The sequence below is a fragment of the Lagopus muta genome, chromosome 5, assembly GCF_023343835.1.
Source record: "Lagopus muta isolate bLagMut1 chromosome 5, bLagMut1 primary, whole genome shotgun sequence".
Classification (NCBI taxonomy): Eukaryota; Metazoa; Chordata; class Aves; order Galliformes; family Phasianidae; genus Lagopus; species Lagopus muta.
The window spans coordinates 49,598,172-49,624,896 of record NC_064437.1 but is presented as its reverse complement, the minus strand read 5'-3'; the positions used below and the strand labels follow the sequence as shown (position 1 = coordinate 49,624,896).

At 41.4% G+C, this 26,725-nt stretch overlaps 1 protein-coding gene and 1 long non-coding RNA gene across 6 annotated transcripts in view; one reads left to right on the top strand and one right to left on the bottom strand.

The window, feature by feature from the left end:
- Positions 1-26,725, top strand: part of LOC125693581 (uncharacterized) — a 40,999-nt gene that overhangs the window by 6,203 nt on the left and 8,071 nt on the right. For all 5 annotated transcript variants that reach the window (XR_007377161.1, XR_007377159.1, XR_007377162.1 and 2 more), the window contains 2 exons: positions 587-731; positions 25,389-25,465. This is a non-coding gene — a long non-coding RNA (uncharacterized LOC125693581). The remainder of the gene's footprint in view (positions 1-586; positions 732-25,388; positions 25,466-26,725) is intronic.
- FAS (Fas cell surface death receptor) lies at positions 7,534-26,675 on the bottom strand. The gene is made up of 9 exons (XM_048945714.1): positions 26,544-26,675; positions 20,392-20,560; positions 19,661-19,792; positions 16,874-16,982; positions 16,375-16,439; positions 15,982-16,065; positions 15,762-15,826; positions 15,256-15,280; positions 7,534-14,469 (listed from the first exon to the last, which is right to left on the bottom strand). Exons 1-9 carry the CDS (start codon positions 26,571-26,573, stop codon positions 14,054-14,056), a joined length of 1,095 nt encoding a protein of 364 aa, XP_048801671.1. The 5' UTR covers positions 26,574-26,675; the 3' UTR covers positions 7,534-14,053.

The window sequence follows — 26,725 nt, the reverse complement described above, 5'->3', positions numbered from 1 at the left end:
CCTGCACATCTCAAAACCTGAGATGTCTTCAGTTCTGTATTTTTATTCTTCTCATGCACAGATGGAACTGAATTTTCTGCAGCCGTTACATAACACAGCTATTAGGTGCTACCAGCTGTCTTGGAGATCTGGTCTGAGTCCTTTGGCAAGTAGACATCGTCCTGTTAGTATTCTACTGTAACTTACATGGGTGAAAATTAAAAATTATGCTATAGAAGTGAACGAGTTAGGCCAGCCATCTAAACATGGGGAAAATTTGATCTAAAAAATTTCCAAGGGACAATTCCTTGTAATAAGTTTAAGTATTATTTAGTGCCTGTTGTAAACAAGGAAGCACTTTGACTATGTCTAGATGTGTACAATTAGCTGTGGTTAGCTACATTACTTACAGCAGATGTTTGGGAAATATTCTCTCCTGGCATTGGTCAGGCTAAAGCAGAAAAATATAAATCAAGCACTACAGACACCTTAAGATCTGTTTTATCTCTTCTTACTTTCATTTGCAGTTAAGTCTTTTTTTTCTTTTTCTTTTTTCTTTTTTTTTTTTTTTACTTTAAATATTTCGTCTACTCTTCTTCTCATACAGACTCCCCATTCCCATGGATCAGATACCATTATGCTGCCTCTTGCAATATCTGCAGTCTGCTGCCACATCTCAGAGCTGCCAGGATCTGACCTGGACCTGCTGCTCTCTCCAGATTATCTGCTTGTCTCTAACTCCACCAGGCATGGTAACTACCCCACTTTGCTTCTAGACACTCCACGTAAAGCTTCCATAGGGCACAGCAAAGCATTATTGGCATGGTGCATGTAGTTCTAGGATATTGAAAAAATCCACCTCATGACAGAGTAAGCCTGAAGGTACCTGCATTTAGTGCAGTCACAGGGTGCTCTTGGTTGGTACTCATCCAGTGCACTTACGAACAAGGCCTCAAGATCCTAAATCTGTGACTTAGCTGAAAGCACCCTAATGCTGGGATACTAAGGCTTTTGACATAGTCTCCTATAACATCCTTCTCTCCAAATTGGAAAGATGTGGGTTTGATGGTTGGAATGCTCAATGGACAAGGAACTGGTTGTGAGATCATACCCAGAGAGTGGTGGTCAGTGGTTCAATATTAGGATGGAGATCAGTGGCAAGTAGTGTCCCCCAGACGTCAGTACTGGGACTGGTGCTCTTTAACATCTTCATTAATTACATTAATAGTGGAATCGAGTGCACCTTCAGCAAGTTTGCAGATGACACCAAGCTGTGTGGTGCAGGCGACGTGCCTGGGAGATTGGATGCCATTCAGAGAGACCTAGATAGGCTGAGCAGTAGGCTTGATAAGGTTCAACAAATCCAAGTGCAGGTTCTTGCACCTGGATTATGGCAACTCCCACTGTCAGTACAAGCTGGAGGATGAAAGGATTTATCACAGCCCTGCTGAAAGGACTTGGTAAGCTGGACGTGAGCCAGCAATGTGCCCTCACAGCCCAGAAAGCTAACTGTATCCTTGGCTGCATCAAAAGAAGCACGGTCAGCAGGGTGAGGGAGGTGATCCTGCCCATCTGCTCTGCACTGGTGAGACCTCACCTGGATTACTGCATCCAGATGTGGAATCCTCAGTACAGGAGAGACATGAATCTGCTAGAGCATATCCAGAGGATGTCCACAAATGTGATCCATGAGACAGAACATCTCCTCTGTGTGGACAGACAGAGAGCTGGGGCTGTTCAGCCTGGAGAATAGATGGCTCCAGGGGGACCTGAGAGCAGTCTTTCAGTATTTAAAGGGTGAGCTGTAAGAAGGAAGGGAACAGACTCTTTAGAAGGTCTATTTTGATAGGGCAGGGGAAAATGGTTTCAAATTGAAAGAAGGGAAATTGAAATTGGATATAAGCAAGGTTTTTACAATATGGCAGGAGACTTTCACAGAGGAGGTCAAATTGTGATTGTCTGGCTCTGATATTAAGGCAAAGTTTAAAAGGGAAAAAAAGGAATTCCACAGCTGAGTCTGGAGTGCTGGACTGAGTGTGGTGCCTGCACAAGCTCCTCCTCTTTAGGTTCTATTTAGGCAGCCCATCTAATCAGCAAGTGATAACTGTGTGTTCCTGTGAAAATACAGACTTGGTCTGGGACTCTCTTGGGACTCCCCTGTCCTGTATCTGCCTCCTTCTCAGCCTGGAATCTGGCCAGGTCCTTTCCAGCTCAGTCTTAGGTTCCTGCTTGCATCCCGTATCTAATCAGCTGACATTTCTAGCTAGATCCCTACTATGTATTTATAGTTCTTCCTAATTATTAGGACCGTCTTCCTACAGTCTCAAGCTAATCTGTCCTACATCTGCTCCGTGACAATGTTACCTTGAACCCTTGGACAGAGATCTATTGTCTCTAAGTCATCAGCGCTGCTAATCCCCCAGTGAGGCAGGCAAGTGGAAAAAGAAAAACACATCATGAAGTTAGAAAGTGAATTTTGACAAGTGTTTGTGTTCTGGACATCTGTATTACTGTGGCCACATAAAGCAATAGCGTGTAAATGTCAAAATATAGATATATCAGTGTCTGCAGTTGCAGTGCATTTGCAGTAATGCTCTGCATATTTTAACATGGATGTTTAAATGCCACTGTAAATACAGAGCTTTGACAGGTTAGTAGATTTGTGGAGGGGTAGCTGAGATTGTCAAATGCTACTGATATCTAAACCATAACACACCTATAAGTCCCCACAGAATGACATTTTAGATATTAGTGGAGTCCAGTGGTGGATTGCTTTGCTGAATCAGGATTTATTTTGGCTTATGACAAATACCGTAACTGATGGGCCATTACCTGGAAGTGTGTTAGCTATGTGACTGCTTTCAACTTTCTAGAACTGTGTTCTTCCTTACATTTCCCTACATTTTCTTCCCAACATCTCCAATCATTTAGATCCAAACGTCAGATCAGATCCCTGTCTGGGCTTGTGCTCCAAAGACTGTTTGGAATCTGAAGTTATGCTGGTAACAAACTGGCTCACCAGAATCATCTGACAACTGATGCTAGCCTCCCCTCAGGGCAGAGACAGATCACAAAATAATTACATCTGTAGGGCCTTAATTATGTAATCTGTAGTCTGTGCCTAACTAGGGACATGAGTCACACCAGAATTGGGTGACATGCAGGATAAATGGGTATTTGGGAACATTATTCCTGTTTCCCAGTAGCCTTTGTTCATCTAGATTATTGCAGAGAGAAAAGTCAATGCTCTCATTTAGGAAGCAGACTGGATTTTCTCCTGGCATTGTTATAAATGTTTATGCTGTCCTACTGTCCTGTTATTTCTATAAGCATAAAACTTGTACTGTGTTATCACTTCACCTTGGCTGCTTACTTAGATCTGACTGGGCCTTGCTTTTCCATTGCAGATATATTAGCTAAACAACTTGCCATTGTAGACCTGAGACATAACTGTAATTCACCTTAGAATCACAGAATCATTAAGGTTGGAAAAGACCCATAAGACCATGTAGTCCAACTGTCAACCCATCACCACTAGGCCCACTGATCGTATTCATCAGAGCCATATCTGTTTCTTGAACACCGCCAGGGACAATGACTCCACCACCTCCCTGGGCAGCTTGTGCCAGTGCATCAGCATTCCTTCTGAGAGGAAAGTTTTCCTAATATCCAACCTGAACCTCCTCTGCTGCAACTTAAAGCCATTACCTTTTCTCTTTTCACTGTTACCTGGATAAAAAGGCTGACCTTCACCTCAATACCTTCTTAATGCTTCTGCTTCATGAAGGAAGAATAGCTGGGAGCACTGGAAGTCTTCAGTAACAGCTTGTGGCTGTTGCCAACAGAGCAATGACATACTGCATGATGTCCTGGCTGCACATGGGGCTGGCAGCTGATGCAAGGCACGTGTGGAGTTAGGCTTTAGGAACATAGCACCTTTTTTGACTGCAGTGTTCCAGCAAGGTAGGAGGAGCTGATTAATGATTCAGAAATTCATTAAAATGGTTCATAAAGAGCTGCAGTCACAAGAAGCATAAGACTGACATTGAAATGAAATGTTATAGACTAATTCAAGGAAATAACTTATTTTAGAAAAGTCATACCTACATAAATTTTTCTGGTGATAGTCTTCCTGCATCTTCTAAGTAAATACTGAGAAAATGGATGAAGTAGCAAAGGTGTCATGGCGGGGGGTCAAAGGACTCTGGTTAGTGCAGTGTGTTAATAATATCTTATTCTCGTAATATATAACAGAACTCCAGTGACCTAATGATTCAGTAAAAGTTGAGAAACACATTTCAGTTCCAACTGAATATTTGTGGCATTACTACAAGAAGAATGAGGCAGGAAAGAGTACTCTTCAGCAGAACCATAGCATGACAGCAGAATAAAGAAAACAGATGCATAGAACCCTTTTAGATCACTTATCTAAACTAGGGGAATACAAAGTTTACCGTGATGAATGCGAAATTTCTCCTGGAAATTCAAATCCGATGCACTGTAATTCCCAACAATTTCATACAGAGACCAATTCTGTGGGGATTTTCATGCACCAGTATTTAGAGAATATGTAAAAATGTGCTGGAATAGGCTAAGACCTTGTTATGACAGCAGATTTTGCCACTTATAAAATATTTATGAAAGGTGCCTTGTGAGGGACTAAGGAAATTTATTTCAACCAATTTATTATTGTTCTGGCATCCATTTTTGGAACTTAAGCAGAATTTATGCTGTTAGTGCTTCCTTTGTTGAGATGGTAATAATACCTCTGCAGAAATGTAGCTATATTTAAAATGACGGACTGACTCGAGTGTTTAAAATGCTGAAGAGAGCAAGGACAGACATAAATAATATACCAGCATTTTTGCAAATTACAGTATGGAGTTAAAATATAGTATTGCAATAACACTTGATTGTTTGCAAAAGTAGACAATTTATATAGCCATGCTGTATCTTTTTCCTAAATTACTTGCAAAAATGCTGTGAACATAAGAATTACTTGTTCAATTGGCCTTACTTGTTTTCACAGAATAAGGCAATCACAGAATGGTTGAGGTAGGAAGGGATGTCTGGAGATCATCTCATACAGCCTCGCTGCTCTAGCAAAATTCTCTTCAGCACATTGCCTGGACACAGTCCTAGGTAGGTGTTGAATATCTCCAGGAGAGGAGACTCCAGCTTCTCTGAGCAACTCATTCCAGTCTCCCTCACAGAAAAGAAGTTTTTCCTCATGTTCAGTCAAAGCTGCTTGTGTTTCTGTTTCAGTTTGTGCTTATTGCCTTTCCTAACTTAATGATTGACGTAAGTCGTCTTCTCTATGTAAAAGGCTATTGTAAAAAGGAAAAGGAACAATCTCTTCCCCATGTCATAGTAGATACAACAAGGTGTAGACAACTGCAGCTGCACCAAGGATTCTCCAACATTAAGACAGACTTCTTAACAGTGGAGATTTTGAAGCATCAGTGTGAATTTCCTGGAGAGATTTGAAATCTCCATCTCTGGAGATAAAGCAAAAACATCTTAGTTAATCTTGCTTTGAGGCATGGGGTTGGAATAAGTGACCTTTCTAAGTCTTTTGATTCTGAGAAAGTAACAAGCAGCTTTTAAGGCAGGGTTCTCTGTGTTTATTTTAATGAGGCTGGAATTTCCAACTCATTTTTTCTAAATAGGAACTCGCATTAGAGTTCACTGTTCAACAGGAATAATTCTTGAATTTCACCTTAGCTGGAAGACTTAATTTCCTGTTTGATATCTAGACAATATTGTATTGTCAAAGAAGAAATTCCCAGATATCTTATTCAAAACAAAACAACAACAACAGAAGAAGAAACATCCAAAAAATCCCAACGAACAGGGTAGTGTGACAAAGTAAAAAACTTTCTAGTATAACATTGCCTTTAAGCAAGTTATTTCCTTTAGCTATCAACTGTTATCTGATCCTAACTGCATTTATGCCCACAGAAGAATGTAGATACCTCATATTTCAGTGTCTAAAAGTGAGTTCCCAGTGCTGAGCTGCCGATCCCCTGTGGCTTAGCAGGTTCACAAACCAGACAATTCTCCATCTGCCTTACCTGCAGCATGCAGACTGTTTCATAATGTGATGACCCAGTAGAGGAATAAGAATTCCCTGGAATAGAAAGAATCAATTTCATATGTACTCAGCAATGAATACTTGATTAGACATGATGGAACAGCTTCAAGAGGTGTCCTCAGATAGCCCAAGCTCATGCTTCTGGGAGATGGGAGACTTGAATGCAATTTTCTGCGCTAAACCAAGGAAGGGGATTCCAGCCAGGTTCTGCCACACCTTATGAGTTCTAAAATCTACTGTGCCAATGTGTGTACAGTTAGTGGAAGAATGGGAAAGAATATTTGACTTGCATTTCTGTGTCTGGTGGTGTGGCCAGACACTAATGTGATAAGCGTTATCCCATTTTAGAATAGGACTTTTAATCCAAGAAGGTTATTTGAGTATTTTTAGATTCAAGAAGCCTGCTTTTGCTTTTTGGCTCTGTCATGGACTCCCCCTGTAGATTTATTTCTTCTAAAGCTGTTTGTAAGTCTGCCCAGATTTGTTAACGTATAAGTTGATGACTGATTAGATCCTTGGGTGGAATGCTGCCTAGAAAAAAAAGTTCTCTTTTTTATTTTAGTGACAGTTTGCCCTTTTGATCCAATTGCTGTCTTGAATCTGTGTAAAGCAGGATTTCACATGAATTCCTATTTTGAACTACTTACAGCTTCTAAAGCTTACTTTTCTTTGCTGAAATTTTCTGGAGATGATTGCTGCCTGAACATAATATATTGATTTACTTTGACCAGCAAAATTTTCAGTCACAGTTGGAAGAACCATTTCCTCCATGCATTTTAAAAATGACCCCTCTTTCTTTGGAATAGGTCCATAGCTGAGAAGAAAGTAGGAAAACATTATTTCCTTCTGAAAAATGCTTTTGCACATTTTGTTGGTAGTTCATTTGGACTTCAGTGAGTTCAGAGACAGTGAAAACCAAATTTCCTGGAGGATCTGTACATGTTTATTGTGATGTGTGTAGGGATGCCTTTAGAGGAGGGAACTGGTCTCTGAAAGACTTGACTTCAGCCCCTATGCAGAACAGAGCCTTTACTTTTTGTCTAGCCTCAAAATTCCAACTCATTAACTGACTCATCTGTTTTCATTCCCAAATGAAGAAAAAAAAAAAAGAGTCTAAGAATTTGCACAGACAGCAGGCTCATAGAGTCTCACAAACTTAAAAAGAACGCAATGAGGAAAGGAGAAACAGCCTCACAAATTTTGTGTCTCTCTCCTTGGCTCTCCCCTGCAGTCCCACTGCAGGTCACCAGGTAAATGTGGTGCTGTCCTGCACTCCATAGACACTGAGGCACAAGTACCTCGCAGGGGGGTCACAGCTCAGGGAGACTAGAAAGCACCTGTTAGCATAACTGTTCAACAAGTTAATTAACACATGCTTTCCAAAAGGGTGCCTGAGTGCCTGTCCCTGTAACCTATTACTTACACTGCGCTGAGCAACACTGCTCATTCCTTTCTTCATGGGATGTTTGGAAGTTTCTTATAGCAGCATGTCTGATGGCAGGGAAAGGCCTTTTGAGTGCTGCAGGGAGACTGGAATGAATTCCTAGAAGGCCCTTTCTTAGGAGAAATATCTCAGAAAGGGGGCTGTGTACCTTCCACAAAAGAAAAAGCTTCCTTGCTAAATTATTTATGCTAACGAAAAGGATAATATGTGGAGTACTTTGCAAGCTCTGATGTCTCCTGGTACAGAGTTGTATATTTTTAAGCAGTAATGATTGTTCCAGTTTTTCTAATTGAAGCAACAGCCACAGATCTTGTAATACTAAAAAAAAAAACTTGGCAAGTGAGCTCTCTGAGGTTGCTATTCCCAAAGTTCCCATTGCTAGAACAGAAATCAAAACTGCGTTTAATGTAGAGTTATTTAAAGTGATAGGAGAACTTACAAATCTGAAAGGGAAGGAAGACAAAACCATTTACAATAGCGCGTTGTAACAATTAAGGTTGTTATTCATAAGCAAGTTCTTCCGAACTGTCACTGCCCACCCCTTCTCCTCCCTGTCTTCCCTAGTTACTTTTTCACTTAGTTGTAATGATAAGAAGATTACTCCTAGGAGAGCCAGATTTCAGGACAATTGTCCCTTCTTCTATTGACTTTTTCAGCTGCTGCTAACACCAGCCTTTGCATGGTATGTTGCGTAGGCATCGATTGAGTGAATGACTCACAGCTGGCTTGTATGTGAACAATTATTAAGGCTTCACTGCAGCGCACATCCATGCTGGCACAGGTAGTGCTGCACGTACTTCACTAATAGTGCCAATTCCAGGCTTTGGAGTGCTCTGTTTGCAGTCAGAATATTTTACTGTTACGTTTTCTTTCCATGTGTCGTTAACATTAAAACTAGTGATACCATTCATTACTGTGCTGCTGCAGAGCTTGGCACAGCACCATGGGACTTCCTTGAGCCTCTTAATGCTTGTGCAACTTGAAAGGGAGCCAGGTCGTGCCCATCCTCATACCAGACAAGCCAGTAGGCATCATTCTGTGACACTGAGGTGGCATGCTGGTGGAATGTGTCTTCAGGATATGGATGTGGCTGCAGGAGGAACATGAGGAGCTGGAATTAGCCCAGCCTGGCTCTGCACAGCCAGGCCAAGGCCTCATGCCCTGCTGCAGACCGTGGGTGAGACAGCAGTATCCTGCCAGCAAGAGGCATACATGGGCTGTATGGTGACAGGCTGCCACCTGCTGAGCTGCCCCTACCAGGCCCCGATCACTGCCCTTCTGGTGCGGTGGGAAGTTCTGCTTTTTGGAAGTTCCAAGTTTAGAGGAATTCAAATGTGAAGAGGTTTGGTTGAGAGGTTCAAAAATACTCAACTATTGAGTGACCGCTATCCGTTATATACAAGAGAACACTCTTTGTTATAAATCCAGTCACACCCCTCCATAAAGTACACAAGTATTTGTTGTTCTCACATCACAGAGGCAAACCCATAGCCTCCTGGCTTGTCTTCCTTCTTCCTACACCCTATATAAGGCTAAAAAAGCAAATGTAAGAGGTGAGATGTTTGCAATCAGAAATGTGTTGCTTTTCAGGGTACAAGGATGCAAGGAGGGCCTCGGTGTGCTATGAGATTCACTATGCAGGGGGCCAAGCACTGCCCCCCAGCTCTGCTCTCTGGCTCCCTTCTGCCTTGGCTTTCGGTCAGCCTCCTCCCTGGATTTGTTCAGTGCCCTCTGTTCTGAATGCTGCCATCACCAGAGTGTTTTGTGCCTGCCTTCAATGAAGAACAGCACTCTGTCACAGTCACCGGTTCACTGAGGGTGCAGGAAGCCTTGGCTTAAAGCTGTGGGAAAGAGCCCTCTAGCACTGTCTGCATTAAAAACCATGCTTTCAGTTTGGAAAGGAACTAAAACCACTGAAAAGCTATCCAGAACATACTGCTTGTGCATTAGGTTTTGTCATTGTTCCCACATCTCTCTTAGTTCTCAGCCACAGCTCCGTGCTGGAGGCCAGATGCGTGCAGAGGGCACTTTTCTGCTTGCTTGCAGTGGGACAGCAGCAATGGAAGCACCCCTTTCAAGTCCAGAATCAAAGTCCTAACAACAGTAAGAGAGGGCTGTATGTTATAAGTTTGTATCTTTCCTCAAAATGGACATCTGTCCAGTTCTGAAGCTTCTTGCAACACAGTTTTATTGTTCTCCCAAATTTGTTTTTATTGTATTCCTTCTGTCTCCTCCATGCAGGAAAATAAGCTACGGCTCTCTCGCATTTTAGTGTGCTTGTCATATTGGCTGCAAAGAAGCATTTTTGTTTCTGTCCTAAGCACTTTATTTCTCCGCTGTGCCTTTTCACAAACTGGCAGCCTGCAGTATGACTTTAAAACAGCGATTACAGCAGCACTGCTGTCTTTGTAGGCATCCTGGGACTGTCCTGCTTTCTTCTGGTGCTAGGCTGTCACTGTGATCTCGCTGCTGTCCTTCAGGTCAGGTCTGCTTGCAGCAACCATTCTACTGTTTGCAGCATGGGTGAGGCGATGGCTGGGTGTGCACTGCTAGGAGTGCATGAGTTTCTGAGTAGACTCATCTCTCATGGGGTCACCTTCAGTTTGCAGGTGACTGAACTTCATCCTTCAGGCTTTGCACCCCTTTTTATTTTTATTTCTATTTTTATTTTTTTCTATAATAAATGCAGGTGTTTTGTAAAATTTTGCTTTCCTGAAGAGGGAGCTTCCCCTTTTTCAAAACATGCCAACTCATTCCCTGGACAAATTTCTGTTTCACTTTCCACTTGCTTTTCTGGTGCTGGGTTTCTACTAACTGTACAGCTGTATTAGTCAAAGCCATTTCTGTTGCTTTTTTTTTTGTTTGTTTTGTTTTCCTTTTTCTTTAATTTTTATTTTTTTCCTTTTTCCTCAGAGCTGAAAAGTATTATTTTACATGGCTGTCTGTTTACACAACATTGTTACTGAGGAGATAGAAGCTAATTATTGCTTGTGTGTAGATTGCAGCACACAGGATAAAGATATCAGAAATAAGTTTCAGCCAGCAGCTGTGGTGGTTGCCATCTCATCAGCATGAAACTCGCTGCAGACTTTTGGAGAAGGAAAGGTGAGAGCAAAAGGTGACACCATACTAGTGATATATTCTTGTGCAGTCCAAATGTGAGAATGAGGCCAGAAGCAGGAGGCAATGGAAATTTGGATGTGCTAGTGTGACTCAGCAGAACTAAATCACTTCTGGTCCCTGGTCCAACTTCTTTAAGCTTGACAGGTAGCTTTACACTTGTCAATGTAGACATATATTCAGTGCTTAGAAAAAACAACTTCATGATATTATCAGTCCTTTTATTTGTTGCACAATGTCCTGGTAAAGAAAAAAATTAGAATGTGTGCTGACTACTAGAGTTCATGGCAGCCTGGTTTCAGCCGTGTAGATGTCTCCTAAGGAGAATATGACTCATTGTTCAGGGACTTTTTTAAAGTTAACCATCCTCATTTTACTGAGGTTGGGGAATTCCAATGTATTGAAAGATAGAATCCACATTCTATTTCACTGCCACAGTTTATGAGATTTGGTGCTTCCATTTTAAAATCTGTCTTATTCAGACCAGTTATATTAACTGACACTAAAGTCCTAAGAACTTTGGTTTCTGGTGACCAGATGCCATCTTTGAGAGATGAAGCCAGAAACCAAGAAAAGCCAAGATTCAAGTCAAGCAAATGCCAACATACCTTTAAGCTATATGTAAGTCTTCCTGGGTGGGACGTGGTACTGGGAGCAGCCTGCCAACCAGGATTGGAGCTATCAGAGCATAGAGCATTTCTTCCTTCCTGTTTTGGCTGTACTTCTGCATAACTGCAGCCCAGGAAACAATTACAGCACTGCCTACACCACTGCTGTGCTGCTTTTCCAAAAGGCAGACAGTTTATTCTCCTATACATAGAGTCTGATCAAAACATGGCAATGAGTAACACACTGTTCCAGAGTATCAGATCTCTACACAGCTAGAACAGACACAAGTCAGTTATACAACACAATGCCTTAACCACATTGTGGAGTTAGTCCTTAAATGTCCAAGTGCATATGTATTAAACTGTTCAGCTATGGCTGCCCAAAAGCAGCACTGTGGGGAATTTGGTAGTATAGTATTGGTAAGCTGACTTATCAGGTCACATAGAAAAAGTGGAATATTTAGAGGAAAAAGGCTGTAATGCAGGCTTGAAGGGTTTTCCAGGCTCATGGACTTCTGTGGTGTTAGAAAACTGACAAAGAGCCAAGCCAGGTTTGGCAACAAAATAGTTTAGTGACCTTCAGACATTGGACAAGTTAGTTTATGAAAAGTTGTAAGTTACTGAAACTAATGTAAGCCCTATTCTTCATTTTAGCTTAGCACAACACTCAGAACTGTGGTTGCACTCCCAATTGTTTTCAGGGGCTAAACACTGCCCTGCGAGCAGCATGACTTTGTGAGCATCCCTATTGCACCTGTGGACACTCAGCCTTGCACTGGGGTTGATTCCCAGCACCTGGCTCCCTGCTTGTATACCCACTCTGCTCTGGCCACACCCTAGGGCCAGGTGGCAAAAATTGAACCTGACTACAGACCCCAGCCTTCAGCTTTTGGAAAGGTTTTCTTGTGTTTTGCTTGATGCTTAATAAGAAATTCCTTCTAGGGAATGGATGGTAGAACTAAAAAAGGTCCTGGGTGAAAAAAAAAAATCTAACCTTTCCAGTAAGGTCTTCTGCTGAAAGATTTTGAATGATAGCGTAAATCTGTGCATGAGTAAGAAAAGCCTCACTACAAAGCAGCTCAGTGCTATTGATCATTGAATTTAGGAGACCTTTGGAATCTGTGATGAAAGGAAGGTAAGATTTTGGTTGTTTGTTGTTTTTTTTTATTCTTTTCAAAACATGGTGCTGACTGCTACACATCTGGGTATGGAGACATCACAGTTTGTGCAGATTGCCTTCAAATAGCGATGGCTTTGTTGTGCCACTTTATCTCTCGTTTCTAATTCTTTGAAGGTTTTGTATTTGTGGGGTATATTTTTTGTATTTTTTTTTTTTAATATGAAAATAGGCTTGTAATCAGTGCAGAGAATATAGGAAGTAATCTTAGTACTGAGGGCTTTGAGAAAGAAAACACATCTATACATTCAGATAAATATAGACATATAAAACCACAGGTGCTTTCCCATACTACATCCTTATCTCTAAATTAGAGAGAAAATAATTTGAAGGGTGAACTATTTGGTGGATGATGAGTTGATTGGATAGTTACAGCCAGAGGGTTTTTTTCAGCTGCTCTATGTCCAAGTGGAGGCCTGTCACAAGTGGTGTCCCCTGGGATTCCATTTTGGGACCAGTGCTCTGTAATGCCTTTATCAATGATGATGGAATCAAGTGCATTCTCAGCACAGTTGTTGATGACACTAATACTGTGTACTGCTGACACAGAAGAGAGAGATGCCATCCAGAGGGACCTGAACAGGCTTGAAAAGTGGGGCTGCATGAGCATAATGAGGTTCAACAAAGACAAATGCAAGGTGTTGCACTTGAATCAGGGAGGACGTGAGGACCCCATCTGGAGTACTGTATCCAGGTCTGGGGCCTCCAGCACAGGAAAAATGTGGAGGTGTTAGAGTGGATCCAGAGGATGGCATCTAACCTGTGGAGATAGGTGGAGGGAGCTGGGCTTTGTTTAGGTTTGAGAAGAGAAGGTTCCAGGGACACCTCACTGCAGCCTTTCAGTACTTAAAGGAAGCTTATAAGCAGGAGTGAGATTGAGTTTTTACAGAGGTAGGTAGTGATAGGTCAAGGGGGAATGGTTTTAAACTAGAAGAGTGGAGATTTAGGTTGGATGTTAGGGGGAAGTTCTTTACTCAAAGGGTGATGAGGCACTGGAACAGATGGTCCAAAGAAGCTATGGATGCCCAGTTCCTGGAGGTGTTATAACAAGGTTCCTGGGGTAGCCTGATCTAGTGGTTAGCAACCTTGCCCATGGCAGATGATCCTTAAAGGTCCCTTCCAAAGCAAGCCATTCTATGATTAAGATATATATTTAGAATTAATTAGGGGTATATTATACAAAAGTTTATTATTTTGTTGTTGTTGAAGCATTCTTCCTTGTTTATTTCATTGACTTTTAACACCAGACTTTTCACTTCGAAAAATGTAACATCCCATAATTATAATGTAATTGAAACACTACATTGAGTCAGCGTTCAGGACTACCACATTTGAGTTAAACCTTTCTGCCAGTGACTACTTTGTTCTTTTGTAGCAAGTCCTATGGCTGAACTCTTCTATTGTTACCTTTAATAAGCCATAAATCTGTCCTGTTTTTAACAATCAAAATAAACAGTTAAGACTTCTTTTTAAAGGAAACATACCTCTACAAAAATCCAAACTATTCTTCGTGTTATAAGTACCCTGAAAAACTCCCTGAGCTGCCAACAAAATGGCTTTCAGAAGCTTTGTTATTTGTAGTAGTAAAAAAATACTAATTCAGTCAGAAATAATTTTAATATAATTCTATGCTATGTTTCTTCCAAACTCTCAGGGTAGGTTTTACTTATTTCAGCATTATCGTGATAAGATTTTCCACCTTCCTGACTGTAGGAATTGCTTTGCACAGTTTTATCGTTATAAGACTCCCTCCTTTCCTGGTGGCTTGAAACAGCTGCCTTCAGTTTTTCCTCAATTTTATCAGCTACTGCACGCATTTTTAAATCTCTCAGGCTGCTTATTAGGGTTCCGTAGGCTCCTCTTATCCCATGCATTTGGTGCCATTTCTGAAAGAGCTTAATCTTCTGTTCAGATGTGTTATTGAAGTTATCCTGGATAATTTCATCTATGATAGGTTCTGAAAGCCCGTGATAACGAACAAATGTCTTGACCTCATCTAGTGTCATCTCCCTCACGATGTCAGGGATATGGCGGCTCAGCTCATCATCTAGAAACATGAAAAGAAATGAATGCCCTTGACACTGACATCTGTTTGTTGGCTTTGTGTGCTTTTTTTTTTTTTTCTTTCTTCTTTTCTTATCATCTATATTCAGAGCTGATACTTCTATTTAAAACAGATCAAGATTCAGATATTCATGACTCCATATGTTTTCAATTTGATTCTGTACTAAGTAACTGTATTGCCTTCTGGCACCTGAACTAGAACCTGTTTCCTCTGTAACCCCTTCATCATATGTAACCACTACAAAGCCTTGTCATTCCTCATTTACCTGTTTTGTTCAAAATAGCAGATAAAAGAGCAAGACAGGTCTTTTATTATTACGTAGTCTCAGAGCTTATATTGTTCTCCTGTTGAGTGTTACCACTGTGTTTTTGCTCATGAACATAAGATAGGTCCTGTGATAAGATAGGTTTCTGTGATTCCATTGCTGGCTGCAGGGCTGCTCAATTATTAGAATTATCTGTGATTCCAGAAATCCAGCTTGCTGCCTCCTAGTGTCTGTACCATATACAGAATATACAGAATTACCTGCTGTCAATCAGTAGTTGCTTCCTAAACAACAACAACTCCTCCTCAGGCAAAAGTTTAGTGGCACCACTAAATGCCTTAAGCACATTATGACCTGGCATTTCTATAAGTGTTCACAGTTGTGCCAGAGTGACAGCTCTACAAAGTGGCAGTCTATACAGAAAAATACCCTTTCTTTAGTATAATAGAGTTTATGTCTGCATTTTTATTTTACTGAAGTTTGAGAAACTACTTGTCTCTTACCTACAGGTACGAGTGTTAAAGTCTCCTGTAAAGAGAAGCAAGCAAGAAATGAGTGCAAAAATGCTTTATAAAAGGCCAACCCCATATAACAGAATAAATAGTTGTCATAACGCTTCTGAAATTTTCTTTTAGCTTTCTCTGTGATTCTTCTGTTTTATGAGATATGGAATCAGACTGGGCCCCTCTTTTCACTTGAGTAAGTTTGGGGAGTCACCTCACAATTGCTATTGAATAAAAATATGCACAGGGATAGGATATCAATTCAGTGGAGGTGTGATGATTTATGAACTTCTGATCTTGGTCATGTAACTGGGTGCACCAGCAAATCCTGAAGAAATGATATGGAGTTTCTTTTGCTTCTGCCAAGATTCCTCACAGTGAAATTTACTTCACTGATGTTGTAGAAGAGAGGCATGCACACACTTGGGCAATCCCACAGTAATTTAAATGGAGCAAAGTTCCCCATGCCAAGCTGAATTTTATCTGATCTAAGCAATAGTACTTACATCTGAACTGTCTCTACCAGTGGCTGTGTTACCTTGGGTAATAATATTCTCCCGTTTTCTCTTACCTACAACAATAAAACAAACAAACAAAAAAAAAAACATTTTAATAATCCAGGGCAATGTATTTCTCTGGACTCGAAAAACATAAAATTACATCTGAGTAAGCAGCTGAATATCTTATTCAGAGTATGGCAGTAACAAGGAACAGGGAATCACTTACGGTAGAATATGAATCCTGCTGCAGCTGCTAATGCTATCACAAATATGGCAATAAATACGATGCCCCAAGGTGGCATTCCTGCTTCTGTTGGAACATTGGAAACATTACAGTAAAGCTAAGTCAAGCAGCGCAATACAGCAACACACTTGAAAAATTTAACAAGATTTCATTAGATTATAGGGACCCTTCTACTCTCTCCAAATAGCAGAAGGTAGCACTTGAGCCACCCCATCTCCACTGTGATCAAAAGAGCAGTCATGGTCCATAAGTCAGTACAAGGCCCAGCAGATAGTGTTAGGAATGGCTATGAGGCACTGTGCAGCACACAGTACAATTCCAATAGCCTCTCAAAATATAGCAGATGGTAGTCCATACTAGGTTTTAAGATGGTACCTTGCATTCTGCACACAGTGTCTGAAGTTGAAGTGCATTCCTTTTCAACTAGGCCATTTTCACATCTGCAGAAAATATAAATGACTTTGGAATTTGTTTCTCTCTTTATAAATTGCCTAAGAGAGCAAATCACAATCTTCTATTGCTTTCTAATCAGCCAATGGTGTTATACACCAGGATGCTAGACTTCGGAACTTAACAAGTATGAAAAACAGTATGGGAGAAAGTATGGAAATGACATAACAGTAGATAACGCAAAAGCAACAGGAAAGCTTAGATGCTTAATTAGAGGTTTTGAAGAGTGTTTATGTTTTTCCGCATACGTTCTAATTAATTAAACTGAGCAAAGCCAGCTGAATACGCTAAGTACAAAGCAAAACTAGTCTGTTTTCTCTTAGCTTATATATTATCATAGCCTCTGTCTTGAAACTGACTGGAAAAAAAGTGTAGTAACATGATCTTTACAGTGTCATATTTAACAATGAAGGCATCCACTTACACGGTACATGACTCGCAGTGTTCACATTGAGGAGGATTGCAATAATGGTTCTTTGCACAGGAGCATTCTGTATTCTCTGTTGGGGTACAGTTCTTTACAACCTTCCAACCTAAAATGAATTCTTGAAGTTCGTTAGGTTGAAAACACAAGTCTTTGCTTACAAGCTCTTGTCCTCAGACCTGCATGTCTTTAGCACCACCACTGCTGGTGCTGGCAACACTTAATAACAACAATGTAGCTTTTATGATGAGCCTTGCTTTGGGAGTACTGGAAATACCAAGATGGCAAAGAGACCTCTGCTGGCTAAGAGCTCAAAAAGCTGATCACACAGTAAAGGACTCATTTGGCACTGCCATGTGTTTTGTTGTTGTTGTTGTTGTTTTTCTCCCTGTAGGAAAAAGGCGTAAAGCCAGAAGGAACTAAAAGATATCACATAACCCTCCTGGTTGTCTGTCTGTTAGACAGGTTTTATCTCTTCCTGAGAACCTTCAGTAGTGAGGAATTCTACTCCCTCTATCTAACATGTTCCCTGCATAAGTTTCAAACCAAGTTTATTTTTCTCTTGGCCTCAATGTGTATGAAGAGATGATTTCCATCTCAAAAGAAGTATTTTTGCATTTAAAAATATTGTAAGTAGATCTATTTACTGTGGAAGCTATTTTCTTGGGTATGAAGGGAACTTTTGAGTTACCATATTCAGTGTCCTCCTATTACAGGAAACCATGTTATTTCTAAAAATTGATTACTGTGAAACCAATGCTGACACCATTCATGAAGATACAAAACATAAATGATCCTAAGAATGGTTCTCTAGGAGCTTAAGTGGTAGCCTTCCTCCTGCCTAGCACTTTCTAACTAACTTCTCTTCAACATTGTTTTCCATGAGATAATGTGACTAGCCATCCTTCCACTGCATTGGAATTAAAAACTGTCTCCCTGCTTACCAATCTGGATTTTTGATGTGATGAATGCAGAACTATCCTTCCCTGAATCCAGCTATACCAGAAACCTGGTGAAGCTGGCAGGGAGATGTGTTTTATGAATTCAAATATATATATATATGACTGTCATTGGATTTTTGAGACTTGGTGAGACCAGCAGATAAATACACAAAGGGCTCATTAATAGATAGGAAATTATCTAGGTAGAGATGGACCTTCAAACATCCTCTTCCACAACTGTGAATGCTAGCAGCCTTTGCAGGAATTAGAACACAGAAATTAGGTTTGTGTATTTCTACTCTGGGGGTATTGATTGATGTTTGGCTGAACATGAGCCAGAAGTGTGCCCAGGTGGCCAAGAAGGCCAGTGGCATCCTGGCTTGCATCAGAAACAGTGTTGTCACCAGGAGCAGGTGACCGACCCTGGAGGCATTCAAGGAATGTTTGGACGTTTTGTCAAGGGACGTGGTTTAGTAAGAACTATTGGTGATAAGTGGATGGTTGGACTGGGTGATCCTGTGGGTCTTTTCCAACCTTGGTGATTCTATGATTCTGTGAATAGCATCTCTTGCCTGATGAATCCTGATGGGGGGGTGATTGCTTGTCTGACACAGGAGAGCAAGCCTTATAGTATAATGATTTGATCCTGTATTCCATGCTGCATATTGAATGTATAAAAAGCATCACTCTATCAGCTCCAGAAATTTCAGATAATATTAATTACATGAAAGACTGCAAAGGAAATCACTGGGAATGCTCCCTTCTCTACTTCTTACAACATTCCTTTTAAAACAGAGAATGAAGAGGAGAGAGCAACTTTCCTTCACTGACTCTAACCGCTCTGTATTGTGGTTTTTTTTCTTTTTTTTCTTTTTTCTTTTTTTTTTGAGAAGAAAAGCCCATGCCCAGAACTGAATTGATTTTTATATTCTATTTCACTTTTCCACCATAACTTCAAAACTACAATCAACGTGGTTTTTTTTGTGCCAACCACCCAGGGAGGTGGTTGAGTCACCATCCCTAGATATGTTTAAAAACTGTTTGGATGTGGTGCTCAGGGACGTGATTTAGCAGAGGGTTGCTAGAGTTAGGGTAGTATGTTTGGTTGCAGTTGGACTCAATGATCTTTAAGGTCTTTTCCAACCTGAGTGATTCTATAATTCTGTGTACTTAGAGGGCAGTTAAAGATAAACACACTCTTCTGGGGATACATGACCTCTGAGAACTCAGAAGCTATCTGCATCTCAAGATTGGTGGAGGGAATAAGGTGCAGTATCCTGTCAAAAATTTTTTTTTTTCTACATTATTATCAGTGAAATTACTGGGTAAAGATATTTGTCATGCTTCTAACAAGTGGGCTACTACATACCAAATAAAATCATCATCTGTAGAGTCCCTTACTATGGCTCAGAAAATAATACAGTGCTTGTAAGATAATTTAATAAGAATATACCATAACCCAAAATTGAGGTTAGTGCATAAGCATTAACTGCTGTAAATCAAACTAGCAACATCAGAGTGCCTCAGGACAGTTGGATTTCCTGCCTCTGTGCGAAGAAAGGCACTGCAGAGGCAAGTGTGGAAGAGATGGGATGTTGCTCTCCAAATGCTTCCTGACTGAGCAAAGACAGATGTAAGAATAAATAATGGGGCAACTTACCTTGTTCCTCTTCCTACTCTGTGCTTAGAAAAGAAACCAGAGGATAAATTTAAGACTTTGTCATAAACTTCTCCGTGTTGAACTTGTAAAACATTTTAATCTATATGCTACCTGTTACTTGGGGATTGAAGAGATCTTTCAATTGAATCCTGCCTCTAAACAGAGTTGTTGTTTCTATAGACATACCGAGTGCTATGTCACATGAACGACATCTCATACACTTGTCCAAATCATTGATATGATCCATGTACTCCTCTCCAGATTTGCATGGTACACAATGTGCTAGAGTGTTTGGGCACTCAGTACTTTTGACATGACCTGCAGAAAGACAGAGAAACAAGAAAAACATACGTAATACCTTTGGACAAAGGCCATCAGCTTTGAGACCTATCAGACTTCTTTTTAATCTCTAATACCTTTCAATTTACAAATACAGATAGAATCCATATTCGTTATGCATACATATATTCTCTTCAGGAGGGCAGTGTTTGTAAGAGATTACTTCCACCTCTCCCCTCCCCCCCCTTCCCCGCCTTTTTTCCAATCCAGGAGAGAAAGAAAACACACCAAACAAAACTGTGCATGCAAAATTAGAAAACCCATGAATATATAGAATATCTTGTTGGCAAAACCCCATTTTTGCAGTTTTTTAACCTCTTTTAAAGCTGTGTAAGTAATGTGAGACTATTATTATTATTTGCAGCAAGCATTTAATGTGTGATCTGTAGTGAAAAGCTACAGGTGCACTGACTCAAGAAATGCTTTTGATGTGTTGAAGTCCTGCAATAGAGAAAGATGCAGCTAGAATGAAGTGCATCCAGAAGACCATAACTGAGCTAATCCCAGAAGAAAGCATCTGCATGTGTTGTGGTTTCTACTTTAATGACTTTTCAGCACAGTCTTACAATGATACTCACCATGTCTACATTTCTTGCAGCACTGATCATTTAAAACGTACTCCTCCTCTGCACAGATAATCTCTCGCTTAGCAATGTTTCTCCTCCTTGTAACAGATTTATTGTGTGCTGTGTGTATGGGAATCCCTGTATCATTTTTGCAATGTGTTTCCATAACTAACGCAACCACCTAGGAGAGAAGAACAGCAAATTATATAGGAAATTACCAAGGACTGTGGGTGCATGTTACTGCTAGCACAGAGTACATCAGCACTCTTATTCCATTGCTAAAGATGTTGATACTCACCCCCTTACTAAAGTTGTCTATTAGGTCAGAAGAGTTAATGGAAAATGAGAAGACATATCAGATTTAATGCTATCATCTCTACCATTGCAGGCACTGATTGTTTGAAAATTAATGCTTGAGAACAGGCCCATACATCTGAGATGTAAAAGATAACCTCATATGCCTAGTTATGGTGCAAAGCAAAGAAACTCCCATTATTTTCTTGAAGAGCATTCTGTGCATCACATCACTGTTCCAAAATCTTATTTTTCTGAGTCATTGGTAACGTTCTTCCTTACAGAATATCCTTATTTCAAATGGTATATTTTATGTTTTTGTTACTGTAGTGTTGCTTGCAAACTGAATGTTAATAATTCTCTAAAGAAAACAATAATAATTGTGCTTTAATATCACCCCAAATACCTGATTTCTAAATTGATCTTATTCTTACTTTGCTTTCCAATTCAACTCCTTTTTCTCCTCAGCAGATGTTTATACAGTCCTAAAGAAGTCTCATTCTCCGTTCTATCTAATTTACACCCTGTTCCATTTCTTTGAATGCATTCTCAAGTAAAACTGCATAATGCCTGGGTTTGTTGCTTTTGTCTGCCAGAGGATGATATTTAGTGGCTAATTCATGTAATCCTCGTGGTTTTGTGTGAAACTGCTTCAACACTTTTACTTCAGTTAGATGCAAAAAAGTGTACATCATGAACTTACTGGAAAAGGGAGTTGGATTTCAGACTGGCTTCTGATGTCAAGGAAGCATTATCTGTAGCTGATGAACAGAAGTAATCAGTACACTGACTGGAGACTTCTACAAGTAGCCACTTCTATTGATCCTCTAGGCTATTCACAGACAGGAACCTTTTCCTACTACTCATCTGTTTCAAAATGTATATCCATCAGCTCCTAGATGGAACTTAGGAAGGCCTTTGTTTGCACCAGGAGGAGGGGTTTCAGCAGCCAAAAAACTAACTGAATGCTTGAGCTGGGTGCATGACTTTTCTTATTCAGCACTCTGACTTTGGTGCCTAAGCTTTCAGGACATGCTTCTCAGAAACTGCGTGCAAAGTTATTTACAAAGTAAACTTTTACAGAAACTCTCAAACTGCTGTGCCACATGTGATTTGTTTTCCTTTTGCCTGGGAGATCAGTCTAACAGCTGGGATAGAAAGTCCAATCAGAAGGCAGTTACCAAAAAGCAGGTCTCTCTCCCTGCAGCGCAGTGCCTGTTTTCTGTCAGGTGGTGGTGGAGTGTGCTGCTCTACGTGCTGCTGCCTCTGGGGGCCAGGCCTCAAAGGCAGCCTTGCAGGGGTGACCACCACTGCCTGCCATCAGCCTGGTTTGGCTTCCCATGGATGAAGACAGAGCCCCTTGTCTCTACTCCTCTGCCAAATCTGGAGTTGGGCTGAGGGAACTGGTGGGTGCACTGTTTGTTGAGCTGGACCAAGAGCATCCATTTGTGAAAGAAAATGGTGCAGGGAATTTGGATCTGGAGGCCCTGGCAGCTCTGTGGAATCCAGCTCCAGGAAATTCAATGGCACCAGGCTTTCAGCCCCCATCTGTGCACGTAGAAGACAGATGTGAGCAGTGTTTGCAGCATGAGGAAGTCAGTGGGGAAGTAGCTGGTTCTCTCCTCTCTGATGGAGATATTGTGACTCAGCAGTGATGAGTAGCAGTGCCAGTCCTGAGCATGTAGCCAATTCCTGGATGTACCCACTTGCATCTCAGAACTCTTTGCCCCACCATAGCACCAAGCAGCTCCTTCCTCCTCATCTGCCCTCGCTTGTTGCCTGGCTATGTGATATGCCTGCTGGGGAGCAGCCACCATTGTGCTTTAGGCACTCAAATCTCCCACTTTAGAGCTGTGAAGCAGCAGTTGTGGTTTTTGGGGTATAAGAGGACAACCCCAAGCCACACTAATGGAGAGTGAAGATTACTATAGCCCTACTGCATCCCTAACACATCTATAAACGTCTCAGGTTTATCGTTCAGTTCTTCTCGAAGAACTGAATGATACTGGCAAAGAACAGGATGTGTGCTGTGAAAGAAAACGTAGAGAGAATCATGTAGGAAATGGGATAAAATGAAAGAAGGAAACTTCTTTCTAAATGACTACTATCAGTTAAAGTTAGTAGAGTTGTTTTCAGGGTTTACTGAACCACTGCAATCACAGTGCAGGCATGGACATACTTCTGCCAAGCAAAACTCAATTTTGCATTTTTTTATAGACAAACTAAGCTGATAGAGTGGGGAGAGGCAGAAATTTGCTTTTTTTTTTTTTGATGGAAGCCCGCCACTGTCACTTGCAGAGATGAACTTCCTGGTACACTTACAAGAAGTGGGGATCACTTCTCAGAACCTGACTTTAAGCAGCACCCAACACCTACATAGCTTTTGCTTGCAGGGGCTCCATGAGTGCCTTCCTGCATAAGGAACAATGACAGAAGTTAGAGGATTTTAGTTTTCCAAGTAACATTTTTATTTTGAATTTTTTTTCTCCTGGTTTTGCACTCTATGAAGATAACTTCACTTGCTCTAAGTGTTGGACTGTTATTTAGCATTCAGAGCACAGCTTAATTCTTTTTCTTGCTGCTGCTGAGCAGTGAGTGCAGCCAGCAGAAAGGAAGTGTTTTAGGGGGTTTCAGAGAGGCAGGGGTGAAAGGTGCTTTTTTATGATGTGTATGTTCAAATAAAGGCTGTGTATTTTCAGTCTAAAATGATTCACAAATGCTTTGTTCTACTCATCCTAAACTAAAAAACAGTTTTCATATCTAAAAATTGACTGTACTGAGTAGTCAACAGGGAGACCTGATCTTAACAGGTTCCATAAGAATTATTGCGTGGGCCTAAATTTTTTGGTTTTGCTCTTTCTGCGTTGCATAGGAATTTGAGAGACCTTTATCTTCTCCCTCTCCTCTTTTCCTTCCTCCAAAATGCTTTCTGCAACAGCATGAGAGAGAGAAAATCTGTCTCCATCTATGTTCCCAAGGCAATGACAAGAGTTACAGTTCCCTTGAAAACTTGCGGTATTGTAACTCTCAGTCCTCAGATTCTTCCTGTATCCAAGTGTTCTTCATAATGGATCAACTTCCTTGACCGGAAACCTTTCAGCAGACACACCTTGTGGGGCTGTAAGATCGTTATGGAAGTGCATGAATCTCTTACTTGCATGCAGGCCTTTTTAAAGCTTTATGGTATTTCACCCTCTAAGTCAAAATTTGTCACTGCTTTTTTTCTGTTACAATACCTTTGATCTTTATTAAGCCACTTTCCCTATTCCTAAGCCATAGACGCCTACAGATGAGAGAGCTGATGCTTTCAGAAGTTGGTGACTATTTTCCTTCCATGTTTATTACCTGGGGCAACATGCATGAGGTCATCAGGGGCTTTCTAAGTGTTTAAAAAAGAAAAGAGGGGGAGGGAGGATTTGAGGATTTTCTCTTTTTCTTTCTTTTTTTTTTTTTTGCCAAGAAAAACCTTAGCCTTTTTTTTTTTTTTTTAACTTGCTTCTGTTATTTCTTTGACTTTCTAGAGTTAGCTCCACTTTAGTACAGTTTTCCTTGTAAGTAGTCTCACTCACACAAACCTTTCAAGATGCTTTTTCAGAGTAAGAAATGATATAGTGCCTGTTACAAGTATTCTCTGCTTCAGTTCTTTCAGTACAACAAAAATTACTGCTTCCAGTATTTCCAGTATCAATTTTTCCCCATCTCTTTTTTTTTTTTTTTTTCCCCCACTAATGCAGAAGTTGGTAGCTAGCACCAAAGTGGGCACTGAAGGTAGTATTTCTTCAAGTTGTAAGTCCTTGTATGAGGAGAACTAAGAAAGTTTTATTTTCTGAGGCCTAGGAATGGGCGTTGGTATTTCCCCACACATAGAAGCATCCCAACCTCCTGAAATCTGAAGTGTATGTGTTCAGCACCTGAGATGGCAACAACCCTCAGTTACTGCCATGTCTTAAAATCGCAATCCAAATTCAATCCATTACTATTTCACATCTCAGTTGTCTCACGTGCCAATCACAGCAACATATTTGGGGATGGGGGTAGTTTGGTTGTTTGTTAATTTTTCTTTTTTTAGGAGCACTGTACACTACCGACTTTAAGAAAGTTGGAGGGTAGTAATAGCTACCCTTTCACTTTGTGATACTGTGGCCAAGAGGTGGAGTGGTAGAAATTTAGAATTTTTTTCCATTTTCCTCCAGAGCTGGAATGCTTACACTTTTCAGTTGTTTCCGGGGTCATCCTATGATTTTATGGCTGCTTATATGCATACATTTAAATATTTGTATTGATCCTGTGCAAAGCAAGAAAGAGGGGTCAGTACAGCTGTGTGGGACTGTTTTCAAAGGCATATCTTCTAACATCCCAGAAGACTGCCTGCTTTGTAAATAATTGTATAAATCATTACAAAATATTTAGATAACATTTCGCAAGATGGCTTATTCCTCTTTAGAGTGCATCTCTGAATAATATGTGGTTTTTGAATTAGGGTGAAGTTAGATGTTTTCTAGTTTTGTGGGTCTCATTGCTATTTTGCATTAGTATCCTTGCAACTGCTTTTACTTTAGCGCAGCAGAGGGTTGTTTGCAAAATTGACGTTTAATTCAGCAGACTCCTTTCACATTCTGGTTTAATCAAGTTAGTAGGTCAAACATTTGTCAGACTTACTGATTTATAAGTAGTGGAACCACATGCTAATAAAAATATATATATTTTTTTAATAGAATGCATGTAGGAGTGCTGTTTGGAAACAATCGAAAAGTAAGAATAAGAATGATCTTTCTACTCCGGAAGCTGTGTGGTAAGAGAATGTATTTTTTTTTTTAATCTTAATTTCTGTTCTGAATAGCTCTGAGACACTGAGCGAGGCCAATTCTGCCTGTATACATTTCTGCCGCTTGTTTGCTGCCTGTATAGCAAGAGATAATGCATGCTTCCGTCAGCAGCTCTTTGTATTTACTTACTTTGTGCAAGGGTGTGCATAGAACCTTAAAATCACACTATAAATCCTTTTGTTTACTACCTGTTGTATAATAAATCATATCTGCGCTGTTTCTAACTTTCACACCTGCCAAACCCAAGGCAACTCATATTCAGAGGGAGCACAACAACAGTACAAAGAGATTGTGAGTGTGAATCCCAGCACGTTCCAAGGGGCGAGGGCCAGGCGGGGGCAGTGACGCATGCCGTGTCCCCAGGGATGGACACGTGCAGCTCTGCCATGGCACAGGGCTGGCTGTCTCAGGCCGCCTCCCCGCCGTCCCCGTCCAGCTCTCCCCAGCCCTCGGGTCTAATGCTCCTACAGGCTGCCCGTGCTGCGGGTGCTGAACCACCTCCATGTGGCAAAATGGGTGTGAAGGTATCTCCATCGGTAATAATAAACGTAGGCTGCTGACCCGTGCCCTGAGGGTACCAAGATGTGTACTCTGCACGGGGCAATGATTCACGCAAGAAAGAAACGCCCTGCCCCGCTTTCCAGTAAGTGCCTCGGCCCAGAGTGCTACGTTCAACGTCTCCAGATTTTCTGGGCTCACCGCTGGTCACCACCAGCAGCTCCTCCGTCGCAGCCGTTTCCTGCGCGCTGCCCTCCCGGCCCGGCCCGCCGTGCCCCCTCACCGTGACGGTACGCGCCCCGCAGCGTCGCCACGGACAGCAGCCCCACTGGCACCCGTCCCCTCCTTCCCACCGCTGTTCCTCAGCGCCCGCCGCCCTACGCGGTGACTATAACATAGCTACGAGTCTGAACCTGAATTAATTACATGAGTTACCCAGGAAAATAGAACAAGTTTCTTTGTTTGGCGGCCGGGCAGCGCTTTCGGCACCGCTACCGCAGCTTCCTACGTCCCATGCCGGCACCCCGCTGCTAGGCGGCCACTTACGAGGAGCAGGTGAAAGAGTCCCCGAGCCATGTCCCCGCGCAGCGCCGTCTCGCAACCCGCCTGCAAAACGAAAGCCGCCGGGCTTCTGCCCGAGTCCGGCTCCTCCCATGTTGGTAAACATCGCTCCAGCCCGCCCCGGCCCGGCCCCTCAGGGTATTCCTGCACAGCGCGGGTGTGTGACG

Excerpts from the sequence above, each read along its gene's own strand:
- FAS (XM_048945714.1), bottom strand. The coding sequence starts at position 26,573 with ATGGCTCGGGGACTCTTTCACCTGCTCCTC. Across the intron at positions 20,561-26,543 it reads GACTCTTTCACCTGCTCCTC|GTGGTTGCGTTAGTTATGGA; the intron begins GTAAGTGGCCGC and ends CTTCTCTCCTAG. Across the intron at positions 16,066-16,374 it reads CACTGTGTGCAGAATGCAAG|AAGCAGGAATGCCACCTTGG; the intron begins GTACCATCTTAA and ends ATGTTCCAACAG.